Raw genomic sequence first — 17,492 nt, 5'->3', positions numbered from 1 at the left:
CACGATTTACGAGCGATTCGCGTTCGCGCGCGCGAGCAAATCTTTTAATTATTACACGTGTGTGCGTTAAAGTCCGTATAGTGTCCGACACGGGAAAAACGTCGAGTCTATTCGAAGCTGCCGAGCATCATCGCGTACGTATGCTGCGCTGCTATGTATCATATTAAACACGGATACGCGTCTCGTATACGCACTACTTGTAAGTTGTATATAGCACGCGGCGCTTAGTGGGCCACACATAAATAACGTAAATCGCGCATTTTTTAATTTCGTCATATAGCGATCAGCGATTTAACGGCCGAATATAATCTTGGTCGTCGCGACCGCACACTACGCCGCGCGATCGATATTATAATGCGCGGAATAATCGGCATCGACCGGAATCAGTATTATATGCGTATATATATCGGATTTTGGATGATTTAGGTGCTCGCGAACGGGATCTATCTGATTGGCATGAGTTACGATCGAGATCGATTTCCTTAAAAAAAAAAAAAAAATCGGGTGCAAAAATCGAGGTGAGCGGAGCAAGTTATTCGTGGGCAAGGCCTCGGTGCAGCCGAGAGTCAATGTCGCGGCCGCCGACACGACCAAGCGAAGACGGCAAAAATACGTTGTACGTATGTAGAAGATATCGAGCGGTCGAGTCGGTGCAGCGAGTTCTTGGCTCGTTGCAGTTGGAGCTTAAAGCTCGGAGAGATCCTGCATAAGGCGAGGCAAAGACGGCGTGGTAGGTAGGACTTTTTGACGTTGCAAAGTGCACATATCGCTCGGTACACGCACACATACACACGCACACGAGCAGAAAAAGAGAGAGAGAGAGAGAGAAGGGTACAATAAGCATAACACGGACGCGTATGTACGTACACACGAGTACAGAGAAGCGAGCGTGCAGAAATAAAAGAAGAGAGGAGGAAACACTTAGTATGGTAGACTGTGCAAACGATAGGCTTTTCACGGAATGACAATTACCCCCACTGCAGGCCTCGAAATTGTTCTTTCTCTCTCTTCTTTGGTCTTTCGCTGCAGCAGTCAGGCAGGCAGGCAGGCAGGCGCGCGCGGCTATGCTATTTTATCACGCAGCAAACGTGCATTATACTTATATTCCTTCTTTGCTTGCTCCTACTCGCTCTTTTTTTTATCTATGTATAGCTGCTACTTGCGCATGGCTGCAAATGCACAATACATATGGCCGATTCTCCGCGAAATCGAATCGCCTTCGAAATAATATTTTTCCCCGATGTCGTAAAAAAATTTTAAGTTCGTGACCCTTCGTCAGAGACGTATTAAAAAAAAGTCTAGTTTTTACATTTCTCTTCGCGGTAACAAGCTCTCAGAGTACTCAGACCCTCCATGCTAGTACTTTTCCCGAAGTTCGTACAATTTCGAGTTAAAAAGCTCTCCAGCACTTTTTCCCAAAATCGCTCCTGGCTGAGCACGGGTTTTTTTTCAATGTATAAGCAAAATCGTTCGAGTCAGCAGAAAAATAATATTTCGTACGCGCAATTGAATTCAAGATAGAGTCGGCCATATACATCGCGAATGCGCTCGGGCCCACTAATGTGCGCAACAGCTCCCTTCGATATGCACGTATATCTATATGGATATTCCACTCGTGCTATCCTGTTTATTTGAATAAAAGCTGACGCGTACGTGTGTGTATATATAATATATACATGTGCGACTGCTGTGCACACAATACATGCATACAATACAGCAGCACTGCGCATGTACACGCAAACGTATGCAGCGCGTACTTTATATATAAAACTCGACTGCGGCAACTGATGGCTGCACTCGCTCGAACGTATAGAACGCTAAAAACTGCGCGCGCGAGAGCGTGTAATATATTTGCGCAGACATTTTGCATTATTTGAAGAGGAAAAAAAAATTAGCTGCCGATGCTTCTGCCGCGGTATATATATTTTCGTGACGTTATGCAGGATCGGTTGTGGCCGCGAGGGAGGTGTACATTGGGCAGCAACGCGAGACAGAAAACAAACCTTACCGTGCACATGCCAGACGAAAGTAGCTGACTCGATCGATTGCTTATGTTACATGCCGCACACGTACGCAAACACATAAATCACTATTGCGTATGTGTGTGTGTGTGTGTGTGTATAAGACGAGCCTATGTTGCACTGGGCGAAGCCGCCGTACATTTGATACGTGCCAATGAAATCATATGAGCTCTGTACAGCCATATAACATGTACATATATTACGCGCGCGTGTGCGTAAGAATATGTAACGGTATCGAGCCCTCCTCGCGTTTTATATATTGTTACGCTTTTTAACGACGCGCGAGATCGGCACGTGATGCACCAGCACAGCATCAGCAGCAGCAATCATGGCTCATAGCTCATTGACTATTCAACGAGGAGCTCTGCGCGCTTATAATACGGATACAATGGAAAATGACTCGCCACAAAATGAATAAATAAAAAAAAAGGAAAAAAGGAAAAAAATCCCGACGATAGCCGGCCAGCTCCGACTTTTACTCGCGCGTCGATTTGTCCAATCGCCTCGTCAATGCCTATTATGTACGGCACGATCGTGTTTACTCGGCTCGTGCTACCGGAAAAACATAGCTTTATCATGTCTCTATATATGTAAACGTTTCCGTTCGACTTGCTGCTGCTGCTTCTTCTTGCTTCTCGCTCGTCGTGCACTGGGCAGTGCAGCAAAACACACAAACACACACACACACACACACACATATCGCGCGAGAGTAAGACGAGAAAAGCGACGGGTAATGCTACACTTAACGCACATCGATCAGATAAACAGACTTCGGGAGCTCAATAACTTCGTTTTTTTTATTGGCCAGATATAGAATATACTCGTATCGATAGAGACAGATATAGCTGAGCACAGATGGCCTCTGGGACCAGCTATAATGTGGATACAGTGGACGCGCTCGAGCCTATCGCAGCCTCTCTCTGGACCGATTAAAAATTATCACCGTGGCTAAATATCGATCCTCGTCTCTTTCTTTTTTATACGCGCCTTCACTTTTAATATTCATCATTGAGGCGTTACGTCAATACGCACATATACCCGGAGCACGTAAATTTTGATCCGCATCGACGGATTAAATCGCTGAGAGAGAGAGAGAGAGAACAAAGGCCTGGAATTTCAAAAATCCTGATCGATCGAACCAGAGAAATAGTACAAATACAGACGAGCTCAATATAAATGAAAAATATATATATCAATGTTTATTCAACGATTATTTGTATAGCACGTGTATACAAGCAACATCGTAATTCGTTATTTACTAAAAAATATACATAAATATCATATAAACGTGGACGGACTTCATGATCGTGTATACATGGCAAATAAAAATATACGCATATATATAATGGTCATGGAAAAGCAGCGGCGGATCGAGCTCAGTCGGTCTCGTGCACAGTGTGCGAAGACGACGTATACGTGCAACACAAGCGGCGAATGTCGCATCGATTTTTGAAGCATTTTAAATTCTAAAGCGCACCGTAACACACACGTATTACGAGGTGCGCGTGACAAAAGAACCATGCGGGATTCGCTACTGTCTCGTCGTTCGACACTTGCACGGCAAAAAAACTCTCGATCGCTGTGCCGCATTATAATACAAAGTATAAAATAAAAATATATATATAATCTACTATTATATACAAAAACGTCATACGTAACGCATCCTCTAACGAGATGACGACGTATTTTATAAAAATACAAAATCTACTCGTTGCATAAGTTTTCTTCTACTTTGTCTATTGTCTAGAGGACGACCTATCCAAGGGGTCGTCGAGTTATATACGTATTTTTCGCAATATCAATGGCGGCACCACCAGAGCGGCCGCTCCGATCAAGTACGTCGTCGAACTGCCCAAGCTCCAAAAAGCTGCACAAGAATTTCACAGTCAAAGGCATGTCATTATGATTTTAAAATTTCCCGATGAAAACTTACCGATCGACGCGACGATTGGACCGCAGGCCCGAGCCAACGCACCGAGCGAGCGGAATATACCGGTTATGGCGCCCGTTTGATTTTCCGGGCCGATTCTCGAGACCAAGGTCATCATGCAGGTCACCACCATGGCAGTAGCTGCGAAGGAATTATGATCATTGAATTATTCATGCAAAAATCGATCCGGTCGTTTATAGAGCAATTTTGCAACTTACAGACTGAGTAAACAAATATTCCGAAGCAGAGAGTCCAGATGCTCTTGGCCAAAGCTACGATCACGTACGACGGTACGACCAGCCACAAACCCTGTACATTTTTTAAAAAAAATGTAGTCAAAAGTTTCCAATTCAATGGTGAAAAATGTTCAGACCCTGCTCGGATCGCTTACCAATTCTGCGTAGAATTGAGTCCTTTGAGGTGGGATCCTCCTGACCCAGCAACCCTGCAGGAGTGCCATGGTCGTGCCGATTCCCAAAAACATCCAACCTTGTTGCATGCGGCTAAAGCCAAAGGTATAATGGCACAAGAACGTCAGAGTAAACTCCAATCCGCTGTAAATGAACAGGTAGAAGAAGTAAGCCTTTCCCAAGCTGCGCAATTGTTTGGTAGCTAAAAAGACAGATCGAGCGAGAGAGTCAGTCGATGATCGAGAGAGTTTGATCGGTAAGCATGATATACAGGAAAAGCCAATCGAGGAGCCCTACCGGTGTCGGTGAGATTACTGACGCTGCTGAATCGAAACAGATCGGTCGGATTGATGTAGGCGAGCGCCCCCGATATTCCAGTCGACAGGGACTTGACTCTGCCCTTGGCCGGCAGGCTCTCCTTCATGCAGCAGGCCACGTAAATCAGGTCGCAGGCGGCGAGGAGGAAGGCGCACAGGGCGGGCACCACGTACCAGGGTCCTTGGCGGCCGCCCAGCATAGTCGCCTTGGCGAAGTACGCCCCGATCATCGGCCCTATCACGAAGCCCACGGAGAAGGCGATCCCGACGAGGGCCTGTGAAATCGCGACTCCGTCTTACTATTTGTGCCTGCGTTTCGAGCGGGAATCGGCCCGCGGCGTACAGTGGTACGTACCATTGCCCTTTGCCTCGTGCTCTGGGTCGTGACGTCGGATATGATCGCCATGGACAGGCTGACGTTTCCCTTGCTGATGCCGCCGATCACTCGGGCGAGTATGAAGATGCCGAAGTTGCTCGACAGGGCCCAGAGCAGGTGCGACAGGGCGATGCCGCCCAAGCAGAGCAGCATCATCGGTTTTCTCCCGTAGACGTCGGATAAGGCCCCGACGATCGGCGAGCCGAGGAACTGCAGGAACGAGTACAGAGAGCCCAGGAAGCCTGCCGATCAATGATTAAAGTTTAAACAACCGAACGAAAGGGGCAGGGTGAGATTTTGCCGATCGACTCGCCTCCGTACAGGACCGTGGTGACTTTATCGGGGGCGTTGAGAAAGCTGCTGAATTTCTGGATCTGCGTCTGGATGACCGAGTAGAGTCCCTGGCCGTCGTCGACGCTGCGGTAGTGATCGAGCAGCGCCGGAAACAGTGGTAGTATCATCGTGAACGCCAACAAGTCCATCAGCAGCGAGAAGAACACGACCCTCTGGGTATTGTCCGAGGGTAATTTTTCCTCCTCCCTCTTCGCCTCGTTTTTTTTCCCGTTCATCATTTGCGACATGCCGGCCGTCATTATTATATTATAGCTGTACTTATCTCACAATGTACACACAGACACCGGTATTAATGAGATTTCTCCTCCTGAATATACAACACCCGCGCGCAATCGCACTCACACTTTCTAAAAACGTAATGATACTCGTTGCGGTCGTATATACAGTATATGGTAGCAGTATACTGCAGTCGAAATCTTCGTCGAGAGATAATATGTGTGCGTTGGCTAATTCACACGTTCTGTTGAAAAAAAAAACAGTACACAGGTATAATATAATTTTGAGTAGTCTCAATTGTAACATCGAGGTGCTATTATCGAGTTTGTATCTGCTTTCACGTTATTGAACTCGAAGCACGATAATGAATCGATAATAATAAATACCTGCTTGAATCGGCCGAGAACGGTTGCATATGAAAAAAAGTGCGTCATTTTCAGTCACGTAGACTATTTATCGCGCGTATCTAGATAAGGCCTGGTCCGTATCGATATATTTTATATGTAACGAGCGACGACTCGCCGGCCGATCCTGTCTATACGACGGAGCAGAACATAAGCCGTTAGTCGATTTCGTCTGGCAGCGATACGGCCGCGCTCGGTAGCTTGTGTTTGTATACTTTTGCGTCGATCGATGAAAACCTCAGCACGAGGAGATCCGACGCAGCAGCAGCAGCAGCATCGGAGATTGAGATCGATGAGATCGTATTGTTGGCTTTTGATCTCTGTGTTTATTTTTGTACGTACGGAAAGGCGGCTGCTGTTTTTGCGCACTGTGTATTATAACAAATGAGGTATAACACTCTGCAACGTCGCACCTGTTGACACAGCCAAATACGGGCCCGTACTAATAAGCGAGTCTACACGGCATTTCACGAACGCGGAGTCACGAACTCGCCAAAAGTGAAAGGCTTTTTTTCTTCCTCTCTCTCTCTCTCTCTTTCTCCTCTCGTGAAGGTATATATGCCCAAGACGTATAGCAACTGACTATTTTTATACGGTCTCTCGCTGCCGAGATATATACATTATGTGTTATGTTATACTTTCGCGAGCTTGAAAGTGTATATATCTGCTCCGTTTTCTGTAACATATAGCTCGTGCACCGACGCCACCGGCTTCGTATACTCGACGTCGCCATGTGAATATGTGTTTTTTCGCTGCACTGACTCATATTGGATCCGCGTCATCGCATGGGCACCCAGACTCGATCGCGTACAATGAACGACGATAAGTCGCGAAACGCAGCAGCCGAGGCAATCGTGTAGGGCCGCGAGCGCTCGGAACGCCCTGTCGCGCATCTTTATTACCATTCACTGCACTTCTTATCGGTCGGCTCTCGAGAATCGCAACCAACTTGGCGCGCTACATTCGAATAAAGCAATGACCCGCAAACCTGCCAATTTTTCACCATCGGTTCGGTAAATTTTTTTAAACCGATTTCGAGTTTAGATTTAAGGGGACACACCTTAAATCCTATTATTTCAAAAACATGATGATAAAATGTTGATATTGAAATTTTTGTTTTTGATGTGAAATTATGTTTTTACAAGTGTTTTCATATCGAAAAGTATGTCTCTTGTACTTTTAATCATTTAAATTAATCTAGGATTCATCTATAATGACTTATGATTGCAAAGTTCTGTGTTGCATGAATATGAATGCAATTTTTGGAAAATCTTAAAGAAAAAAAGATTTTTTATGCTCATTGCTAGTTTTTGAATAGTAGATTGATAATTTAAATAATTAAAGATACGAGTAACATACTTTCTGGTGTGAAAAAACTTGTAAAAACATAATTTAATATTAAATTGTTATATTTTTTAATGTACAAGATTTAACACAGGTGTCTTAATCTACAGACGGCCGGCAATACCACTTGAGTGGCGTGGCTATGATTCGAATATATCCAGCAGGTTAATAAAGGTTTCTCGATTCATGATCCATCATGTAGCCAATATCAAAAGCAGTGCATTAGCTTTTTTGAGATTTCTCTATAGATTTAATTCAACGGGGAAAATATACTCGAGTATTTGTTCAGAAATCACAGATCGCCTATTCAATCAAATCTGACCAAGTCATAAAGTTAAAACAATGACTCTCACGTACATTTTTATCAAAGCCCAATTGAAAAGTAATCGTGAACTTTCACACCTTTATTATAGGTAGTAAAACTTCGTTGAGAGTTGATACAATGCCCAAGTGTATAAGAAACATAATTAACCGATGCCGTAGCTTCTATGATAAAACCTTTTTGAAAGTAAAGCAGTGCTCAAGTGACTAAGCATTTTGTACATTTACTTATTTGACCGAGTGAATCTTGACCTCACAATTAGAATATAACTCATCAATTTTAGAAAATATGATTCAATTGATCATTTTGATTTTGATTTTACCACATGATTATCTTTATGACTATCGCTATTAAAAGCAATATTTTAATCAAGAATTTAGATCAATATAAATTCGAAATTTTCATAAACATAAAAAATGATTGCGGTTGATCTAGGATTATTGATAACGTTCCTTTCAAACTCTGACGTAATCTCAATGAAAGTACCATTTAAATCTTATCTTAAAAATCTTTTCATATAGCTATAAACAGACAATAAGTGCAGTGGTCGCGTTTGAATCATTTATATTACACAAGGCTAACAGTTAATAAATTCGAAAAGTGCACTTTAAATGCGTGAGTAGGTGTCATAAAAAATGTAATAGAAAATACACTCGGCAACAAAATTATCGCAACAAAAAAATTCATCGAAATTTTGTCGATTTTCAAATGCTTCTATCTTGGGCTAGATTTATCGTATCGACACGCTTTTTTTTTTAATTTCTTGGAAATTTTGTCCTCTTTAAATCCATATAAATTAAGATAAGATTTGAGTTAATGTTGAGTTACCAGTAGTATTTGAGCGTGACCCTAAAAATTACTGAAAAAAAATGACTGTTTGAACGTGTACCAGTACCACAGTGATTTTTTTATCGAAATCTAACATACACCATCGCAAAGTGCTCTTTTTAACGAGTAATTTAAAAAAAAAAGGACCTCTCTACGATTTTTTTAACGCCCTGTAGGTCGATTTGAAGATACCATTTAAAGTACGTAAAATTCCCCGTTTACCTGAAATCAAGACGATTTTCTGGGCATTTTGCGTACATAAACCGTACCTTCAAATCGACCTACAGGGCGTTAAAAAAATCGTAGAGAAGTCTTTTTTTTTTTAAATTACTCGTTAAAAAGAGCACTTTGCGATGGTGTATGTTAGATTTCGATAAAAAAATCACTGTGGTACTGGTACACGTTCAAACAGTCATTTTTTTTCAGTAATTTTTAGGGTCACGCTCAAATACTACTGGTAACTCAACATTAACTCAAATCTTATCTTAATTTATATGGATTTAAAGAGGACAAAATTTCCAAGAAATTAAAAAAAAAAGCGTGTCAATACGATAAATCTAGCCCAAGATAGAAGCATTTGAAAATCGACAAAATTTCGATGAATTTTTTTGTTGCGATAATTTTGTTGCCGAGTGTAGTTCATTCAGGCAATAGCAGATACTAAATCGTGAAATTGTTTTGAAACCTGGCATGGCACGTGTCGGAGAACTGTCAGTTACGATTAAAGAAGAGAGTAAAGTGGAGACACCTGCCACACATACTTCGGCCTACTGATCTTTAAAGCAAAAAATCTTGTCGTACAAATCATCTTTCAATGAAAGTATTCAAGCAATTACTTTTAAGAAAATCAAAAATAAACGTTTTTTTATTTGATATTTTATTATTTTTTTTTTTATGAAAGTTAAAATGAAAGTTTTACTTAACTGATAGGTGGCAAATACAGACGTAAATTAAAGCACTGCCAATATCGAGATTTTCAAATGCATGTATGGCAAATTAAATTAGGAATTTTGAGAGGCTGCTTTTCCCATGATTTTTTAAATAGAATAATAACTTTATATGCTACCAAGTTGGTGACATTTTCAATGTATAACTGAAAGTTAAAATTATTACATTAAATGTAAGAACTTTTTTTGGTCAACGAAAACAAGTGATCTTTATTTCAAAGACATTTTTTTCGATCAAGTGTACTGCTAATTCAATAATATTAAATTGTTAGCAATATTTTTTAAATAAATCTTTTGATGGTAATGGAATTACCCATAGAGTAAAATTCAAATGACTGATGCTTTCCATCGGTAAAAGTAGATTCCTATATGGATACTGACTGTCGGTACCGCTGCTTTCACGTCGAATCCCCGCAAGTTACAATGTAATTCCCACTCCTGTCCACAGCTGACGTTCGCGTCGTATTGAAGAAAGCAATTCAAAATTTTAAATGCAACAGTTATTACCATTTATTAAAGGCACAAATGCTTCAATATATCGCGTAAGTTTATAGTCGTTGGAAAAATTTTGTTTTTCACTCAACTCCATGTATTAAACATCCAAAACATTTTATTTCAACAGTTTTGTTTATGTTTTTAAAATTGTTTTGATGTATGAGGTTGTTCTGTTATAAAACCATAAAAGAAGTTTGCTAACTGACATAAACTAAAATTCGTCGAACGAAACTGGACAACTGAAAATTGAAGACGCTGGAAAAGAAAAAGTAAAACATTATTGTTGATGCTATTCAGACAAACTTTTCAGACTTGAGCTTTTAAATTTTGCCATTAAATTAAAATTTATTGTGGAATTGAAAAAGTTGTTTCATCCTTTGACATATTACTAATTTACTTTCTAAGGATACTTTACCGCGGTTTCTCTACAAGCTTAGAAGGATCTAAATAATTTTTAGCTTCCTCCAAAGGATCGATCAACACAATTTCACCCTAAAATATTTGCCTCTAATTGTAAGCTTGCTACATCACACATTAGTGCTACAACGCTTACTTTCTCAATATCCGGCTAAAATTAGGCGGGTAAATTTATTTAGATAACTCAAAATTTATAATAAAAGTAAAATTGATTCATGGGTTTTGATATTGGCGTGTAATAACGTTCGCAGTTATGTAGTATGTAAGAGATAATAAAAATCGGTTCGTATTGTTAAATAGTTCAAGGTCTCTAAAACTTGACGTACACGAATGAAAAGATAGAGATCCACATTAAATTTAATTTTCCAAAAACTGGGCTTGAATTACTTATGCAATGATTTTCACTTTGCCACTTGTAGATTTACAGATAAAGGTACTTGCCATCTAGTGACGATGGCTGCAATTTATTATGATCATATTTTCATGAATTTGTTGAGTAATTAATACAACAAAATTACCATTGAAATATAATTTTCTATTAAAATATTTAGATGTGAGTACAGAATTGAATCGTTTCGGTTCATTTCTGATAACTCAATTTTAATGTCTAACTTTTTTTATTTCGAATGATATACACAAGAGCTACGAATTCGTGTACAAATATGAGCTTTACATATTTTTTAGATACGATTAATTGGCGACTCTTCAACGAATCCGAGAGACTCGCTGAGCAACGATTTTTTCTCTCTCTCGTAGATATAAGGTCACACGCGATGATTAATGAAAAGGAATAAAATGTACGAGGTTGAGAGCCAGTAGTAGGCCAAATCCCTCGGCGTGTAACACCAAGTGTCGCATCAAATCGCTCGTTATTCAGTCGGTTCCCCGGCCCAAGTGCACCTTTGGTATGTGCGTGTGTGCATATTATATGTATACACGTAGACAGGGCATCGTCGGTGAAGCGAAAAATAGTCCGAGTAAATAATATACAAGTCTCTAACTCTTGCGCGCGTGTGAGTGTACGTGCAGTGTTGTTGATATGTGCTATGTGTGTGTGCAGCAAAGGGTGCGCCCATTTGGATGGGGCATTAGTGCGTACGTGCGTGTGCCGGCATGCCAAGCGTCACGAACTTCCGGTTATACCCTTACTCTGGCTCTCACTTACACACGCGCACCCATACAGTCAGCCAGTGGCGAAAAAAAGAAAAAAAAAAGAAAAAAAAAGAAAAAGTTGGAACGAAGCAGGCGCTCGCGCGCAAAACTTTAGCTCCGCACTTCCTTGACAATCATATATATGTAGCATCGCGGCGCGTACACACGAAGGCGCTTTTACATGCAAACAAAGATCTCGATATTTTTGTCGACCTGTCTTGTTTCTTCGCGCCGATTTCATCTGCTGCTGTCGATGCCGTGCTTCAACGCACGAGACTGCCTATACAGTGCCATGAAACGACGGATGTTCGGTGTCGATTTCCTCGATTGCATCGAAACTCAAGTGTCCCGATCAACGCGCACGAAACGTCTTGCGCAATGAAAATCGGACGCTTACTTTGTTTACGAAAAGAAAAACAGGATTTTTGTATTTGCATCGCGTCGCGACCCAAAATAGTTTCACTCTGTATCATTCGAGAATCTAATCTGGTCCCAAGAGCTATGCCCACATGTCCACGGATACACGAGATATATCTTATTACGGTACAATAATCGATTCGAATTGGTGCTTTGAAACGCCTCAGCACTGCAAGCTGCGCCAAATAACCGCGAACATAAGTCGCTCGATTCGAATCGGGCCAAGATGTGCATTCTGACTATATTTCTTTTGCAATTACTGGAATTTCAATGTAGAAAATTTTCGTCGATCTCTGCTCCATAATAATACGTTGACACTACAAGAGTATGCACAAACTACACGATCGACAACCAAGAGAAGCTGGCAAGGAGGAAAGAAAGAAGATGTTTTTGTCGGAGCATGGCTGCGTGAGAGATGGTATACCGTTACGCAGGAAGGTTTTTGATGTTTGGTGCCCTCTCTACATCCTCTCAGCGTCGGACGAGCGCGACCAACGTCAAAATTTCTTCTACATATATTGTACTTATGCACGCGTATATACGCGGGAAGCTCGATCGACTTTTCGACTTTCGGTTTTGGGTACAGTGGCGCGCACGTGATCACGAATCCAAGTCTATCCAAACCGTAAATTCGGTGCACTCGAGTGTGTAGGTAACTTTCGTATAGAAATTTTTTTCCTCGAGCTATAAATACATCGAGGAGCGAGCTCGTGCTCGCTCTGGCAGGTATGGCAGAGAGAGCTGCGGCGTACACGCTCCTTATATCCTTATATACAGTGCACTGGTCATTTTCGCTACCCGCGAAAACTATTTTTCACTCTCATTTGAATTTGATAATAGATATCTTAATTCTGTAAAGTGCCATGGAATCCTGGATAAAAATACAATCCAACGATGTACATAACATACTGAAAAAAGTTTATTTAAACGAAATACGAGCGATTGACAGAAAAATCCACTTCGCAAAAAATGTTCTTACCAAAAAGTGGTCAGACCAAAATGAGTTTCAGACCATTCGCTGTGTTCACGTCATACGCTTATATGTTGTTACGCCGTCGATGTATTAGTTAAATTTACATACCAAGGTCGAGAAGCCGAGTGGATACCGTCGAGGAGATTGTTTGGCAGTCAGCGCCGCGGTCGCGTAGCGGCCAAGCATTGAGTAGGCCACCCGGGTGGACGGAGTAGCGAAAACAGTTCGACTTCCTCGAAGAAAGTCGTCACCGGTACAGATATACCTACCACTCTGTGTATGATGTTGCGTGTACAATTATTATTACCAGGCCAGTCGCCCGCTCGGGCTCAAACGTATTCGATATATATGTAGAATGTATAATGACGGAAAAAAGTAGGGGACTACTATTACCACTTGCCAACGAGTTCGCGAATCGCCAAATGCGAAACGGGCAAAAAGATTACGGGAGTCGCGATCGACGACTTGCAACTTCGGAGCAGCATAATTCGATAGTTCGCGCTTTCGATCGAAAATTTAGGGTGAAGTAAGGAATTTTCATATACAATTTGAACGCACAAATCAATTCGAAACTTGAACGAATCAATTGATTTATTTCTAAACTTAATTTCGCTGCGGCTCGTAGTTGCATTGTTTTATTCGCAGTTTGAATAGATTTCCTCTTGATCTTCTTTTTTTGCGAAATCAGAAGACAGATACATCTTTCATGAGCATAAGCTCGATCGAAACCTTGTAAAAATGTCCTATAAGATCCTGCACGAGAAAAAAATCACTTGTAAAACAAAAATTACACTTATCGAATAATAACTGACTTGACCATACCATTTATATCATTTTCAAATTTGTTCAAAAGTTTATTTGACTTGAATAAAAATAACCGGATGGCTGAGTATTGGTACAGTCACCCTATATCTTGAAAAGTGTGAGGAAAATCAAAATAAAATAGAAGAAGTTGAATAAAAAATATTGAGGTTTATTGCAGATGGGGAAATATAAGTATTCGATCAGACTAGATAGAGATATACATTGTATAAAAAAAATTTGATAATTCTTAAGAACAGTTATAAATTTTCTCCGAAAATATACGTACAATTTAATGAAGTGATAAAGACAGATGTGTTGCATAAAACATTCAATTAATAATTATTTATTTAAATAGTAGCTCACGGTAATAAATCCTCGACAATCGCACATTACTTAAACATTGTATAAAACACCATGAATTTGTCAGTCTCTTTCTCGGTCGCACTTTCAGCTCAATTTCACCAATTTCCCGTTAATACAACCCACCGCCTTTTGATAAACAGTACCACATTTCTTCAGTATGGCCGAGCCTCTGAAATAGCTATCTTTTGCCAGCTTTTTGAGATCGGATGTGTCGCTGCCACCGATCTGCACCAAGCTTATCATCTTCTCGACGAAGTCATTCCACACCATCTCGGCATGCGTCAGCCTAATCCTTATTTCGTAATGCTCGATGTCGCAATCTTCCATATCTTGTTTCACTGCTAAGATTTTTACCATATTCTCGGCCCAATTTTTGAAATCCAACAGCTCCTGGGCGAGAAACGACATGGCTCGACGTATTGACTCTGTATTATCCACATTATTGGTGACGTTGGTTGCTTGAGCCATGGCCTTTATCTATCTTGATCTTTATTTTTTATATTTTCAACTTTTTCTTGAACTCGAGATGTACCTGACGTCGTCTCTGCTCGTGAAATACGCCTTGCACTCAAAAAAGGGCACTGTCAAACTCCACGTATACATATGTAGCGTCGTCGGTGCGACCCCTACAACGAAAAAAACCTACACCATATTTAGAAATAGAGAGAAAATAGACATTTATGTACACAAAACCGAATAGGATTGTATATCTAGATCAGAAAATATACCGTGCCGCCGTTTTTTTTTCGTAGAGTCGTCGCCGCCGACGTTACACACGTATACGTGGGGTTTGACAGTGTTCTTTTTGGAGTGCAAGGCGTATTTCACCAGCAGAGACGACTTGAGAAACAGCTCAAGTTCAAGAATAAATTAAATAAAAAAAAAGAAAGATAACAATGATGGCTCAACCAAGTAACGTCACCAATAATTTGGATAATGCAGAGTCCATACGTCGAGTCATGTCATTTCTCGCCCAAGAGCTATCAGATTTCCAAAATTGGGCCGAGAATATGATGAGCAAACTAAAGTCTGGCGAGTATTCCACCTTCGAGCGTTACGAGTTAGATCAGAGGATGGTATATGCAGAAATGGTGTGGATGGACTTCATGGAGAAGAAGAGGAGCTTGTTGCAATCCGGTGACAGCGTCCCGTCCGATCTCAACAAGCAGGCAGGGGATAGCTATTTCAGAGGCTCAGCCATAGCGGAGAAGTGTAAAACTATAACTTTACAAAATCGTTCGTTCTTCTACAGTTTCGAAATTCCAGTAGCGGATTTGGAAGCGATCGACGTAAGCGGATCATCGACCAGAACTTGATGGTGTTTTTGGCCAAATGCAACCGAAAAAGGACTGATAATTTGATGGTGATGTAATACAATATTAAACTAATGTGTAAATGTCTAGAATTCATTCATGATATTATTTTGTTGAATCATATTATTTGAACGTACTGCGTCGGAAAAATTCAATCCTATGTAGTCATTTTGATGTAATGAAGGTAATAATAAACAATTTTTCAATTTTGTTGACTATTATAGTAACTATGCGTCTAATATTTTCAAAACTTGTCCCAAATAAATTACATTGCCGAAATTAAAGAGAAGAAGAAGTAAAAAAGTGAATGACTAGTAAAAAAATTGTTCAACTAAACTCTTTTCAATGTTGTTAAATTAATAATTAATTTGCAAAGCACCTTTACAATTCATTTCATGCATTTTCGTGAAATTCCGCTCAGATATAGCTTAACAGCGATTATCTTTTACAACGAAATCGATTGCCGGAAAAAGTGCCTTTGAAGCGAGTGGATTGGGTTCAAAGTTCTCCAAATTCAATCGTTGCCGCTTGCCCTCGGTCAAGCTAAGCCTACCCTTGTAATTTTATTGAAAAACTACCGAATTCACGTAAACGCACTGCACTGAGCACTTTGATATCTCGTATTGTCTCGTAAGCAAATGTCATCGAGTCACCGTCACGGCCGCGGCAAAATTATAACGAAATATGCGCGCGCATCGCAACGCCTGTAAGTATGCATCACCCGCCGCCACCAACGCTGCCGAATTGTCCGTAGCACGCACACACAGTCGCACACACATACGCTACACATATAAAAATGAAAATTTATTTATACTTGAATAATGTGAGCTCGTCGAGATGCGAGAAGCTATCGCAATGCGCTTCGAGCACGCGCGCGAGCCTCCGGATTTCTTTCATCTCTTTCTCTCGACCGACGGTTTATTTGATTTAAATACAGCTGCCCTTGTGGCGGTAAACAAAAAAAAGAGAGTTTTCTTTCTAGGACGGTCGAAATCGCGTTATATAATATAAGGCGCGTAAGTGCGGTTGGCGCGCGCGATTGCGGAGAGACTACCTTGAGAAGGGAGGCGCAGTTATATGGGTGATACTCTCTCTGTCGCTCCCTCGTCCTTCCGGCAGCTCGAACGATACAGTTTGAGAGAAAAATTGTTTGTATAGATATACACCTCTCTCTCTTTCGTTTGCTCGCACAAATTCGAGTCTCGCTGCGGCTCGCGATCGACGCGCGCCCGAGGGAAAGAGAGAGAGAGAGAGAGAGAGAGAGAGAGAGAGAGAGAGAGAGAGAAAGCCCAAGGAAAAAAGGCACAAAGGCAATACGAGAGCTGGTGAGGATATTTAAGAGATAGCGCACGCAGTGCGTCTTTCTCTACTACTGCTCGCTCGTCGAGGATATATGGGTATTTTGGGCCGCGAGCGGCAGGTGCGTTCTGGGCTTGAATTTTCGAGCGTGTGCAGCGGACGGACGAGCGGCCGTGTGCTTCGCTTACCATCTGGATAGCTATACACATACTCGTGTACGTGCGCATATATATTCGAGCCTCTGCATCTACGAATGTGTGCGTGTATGCAGACACGTAATATAGGATGGTTGCCGATGCATCGGCCGCCGAGGCACGTGGCTCGATCGACGCATACATACCCTTGTGTGCGCAGGTATACACACAATATCTATTCGGCAGTTCATGTACAATGTGCTAATTGGAGTCGGGGTTTTCCCTTTGTTCGAGCTCGCTCCTGATATATCAAGGTGCAAAATATTCGTATAATCATTGTATGATAAATAGAAAAATTTTCTCTCAATTTTCCCTCGCGAAAAAAGCCAACCGATTTTTTGCAAGCTGCTGCTGCTACTAGCGGTCGTTGGCCGATCGTGGACGGACGCCAGCAGCAGCAGCAGCAGCAACAGCAGCTTGCGCTCGCGGTCGCGCGATTCTTTATCATGGAGGCTCTACATACGCGCAGAGCCAGGGTGCTGCCGTGTTTTTTTTCTTCCCTCCTCCTCCTCCTTCGCGCTTCTTTCTTTCTTTCTTTTTTTCGAGAGGCTGAAGCTCGCGACTCGAAGCAGGTGCTGAGCATCGCCTGTTATATG

General features: G+C 41.5%; 1 protein-coding gene across 1 annotated transcript; it reads right to left on the bottom strand.

The window, feature by feature from the left end:
- Window positions 1-3,194: 3,194 nt before the first annotated feature.
- On the bottom strand, window positions 3,195-6,606 carry LOC106651438 (major facilitator superfamily domain-containing protein 10). The gene is made up of 8 exons (XM_014369930.2): window positions 6,011-6,606; window positions 5,368-5,868; window positions 5,034-5,296; window positions 4,659-4,953; window positions 4,343-4,563; window positions 4,170-4,260; window positions 3,955-4,092; window positions 3,195-3,888 (listed from the first exon to the last, which is right to left on the bottom strand). The coding sequence occupies exons 2-8, from the start codon at window positions 5,645-5,647 to the stop codon at window positions 3,797-3,799; spliced, it is 1,380 nt and encodes a 459-aa protein (XP_014225416.1). The 5' UTR covers window positions 5,648-5,868; window positions 6,011-6,606; the 3' UTR covers window positions 3,195-3,796.
- Window positions 6,607-17,492: the final 10,886 nt, after the last annotated feature.

Source organism: Trichogramma pretiosum, unplaced genomic scaffold (assembly GCF_000599845.2).
Source record: "Trichogramma pretiosum strain Unisexual culture from Peru unplaced genomic scaffold, Tpre_2.0 scaffold55, whole genome shotgun sequence".
Classification (NCBI taxonomy): Eukaryota; Metazoa; Arthropoda; class Insecta; order Hymenoptera; family Trichogrammatidae; genus Trichogramma; species Trichogramma pretiosum.
This window is presented reverse-complemented; position numbering and strand designations above follow the sequence as displayed.

Coding starts and splice junctions, on each gene's coding strand:
- LOC106651438 (XM_014369930.2), bottom strand. CDS start 5,647: ATGACGGCCGGCATGTCGCAAATGATGAACGGGAAAAAAAACGAGGCG. Junction 5,297..5,367: donor CACCACGGTCCTGTACGGAG/GCGAGTCGATCG, acceptor ATTGATCGGCAG/GCTTCCTGGGCTCTCTGTAC. Junction 4,564..4,658: donor CAGTAATCTCACCGACACCG/GTAGGGCTCCTC, acceptor CTGTCTTTTTAG/CTACCAAACAATTGCGCAGC.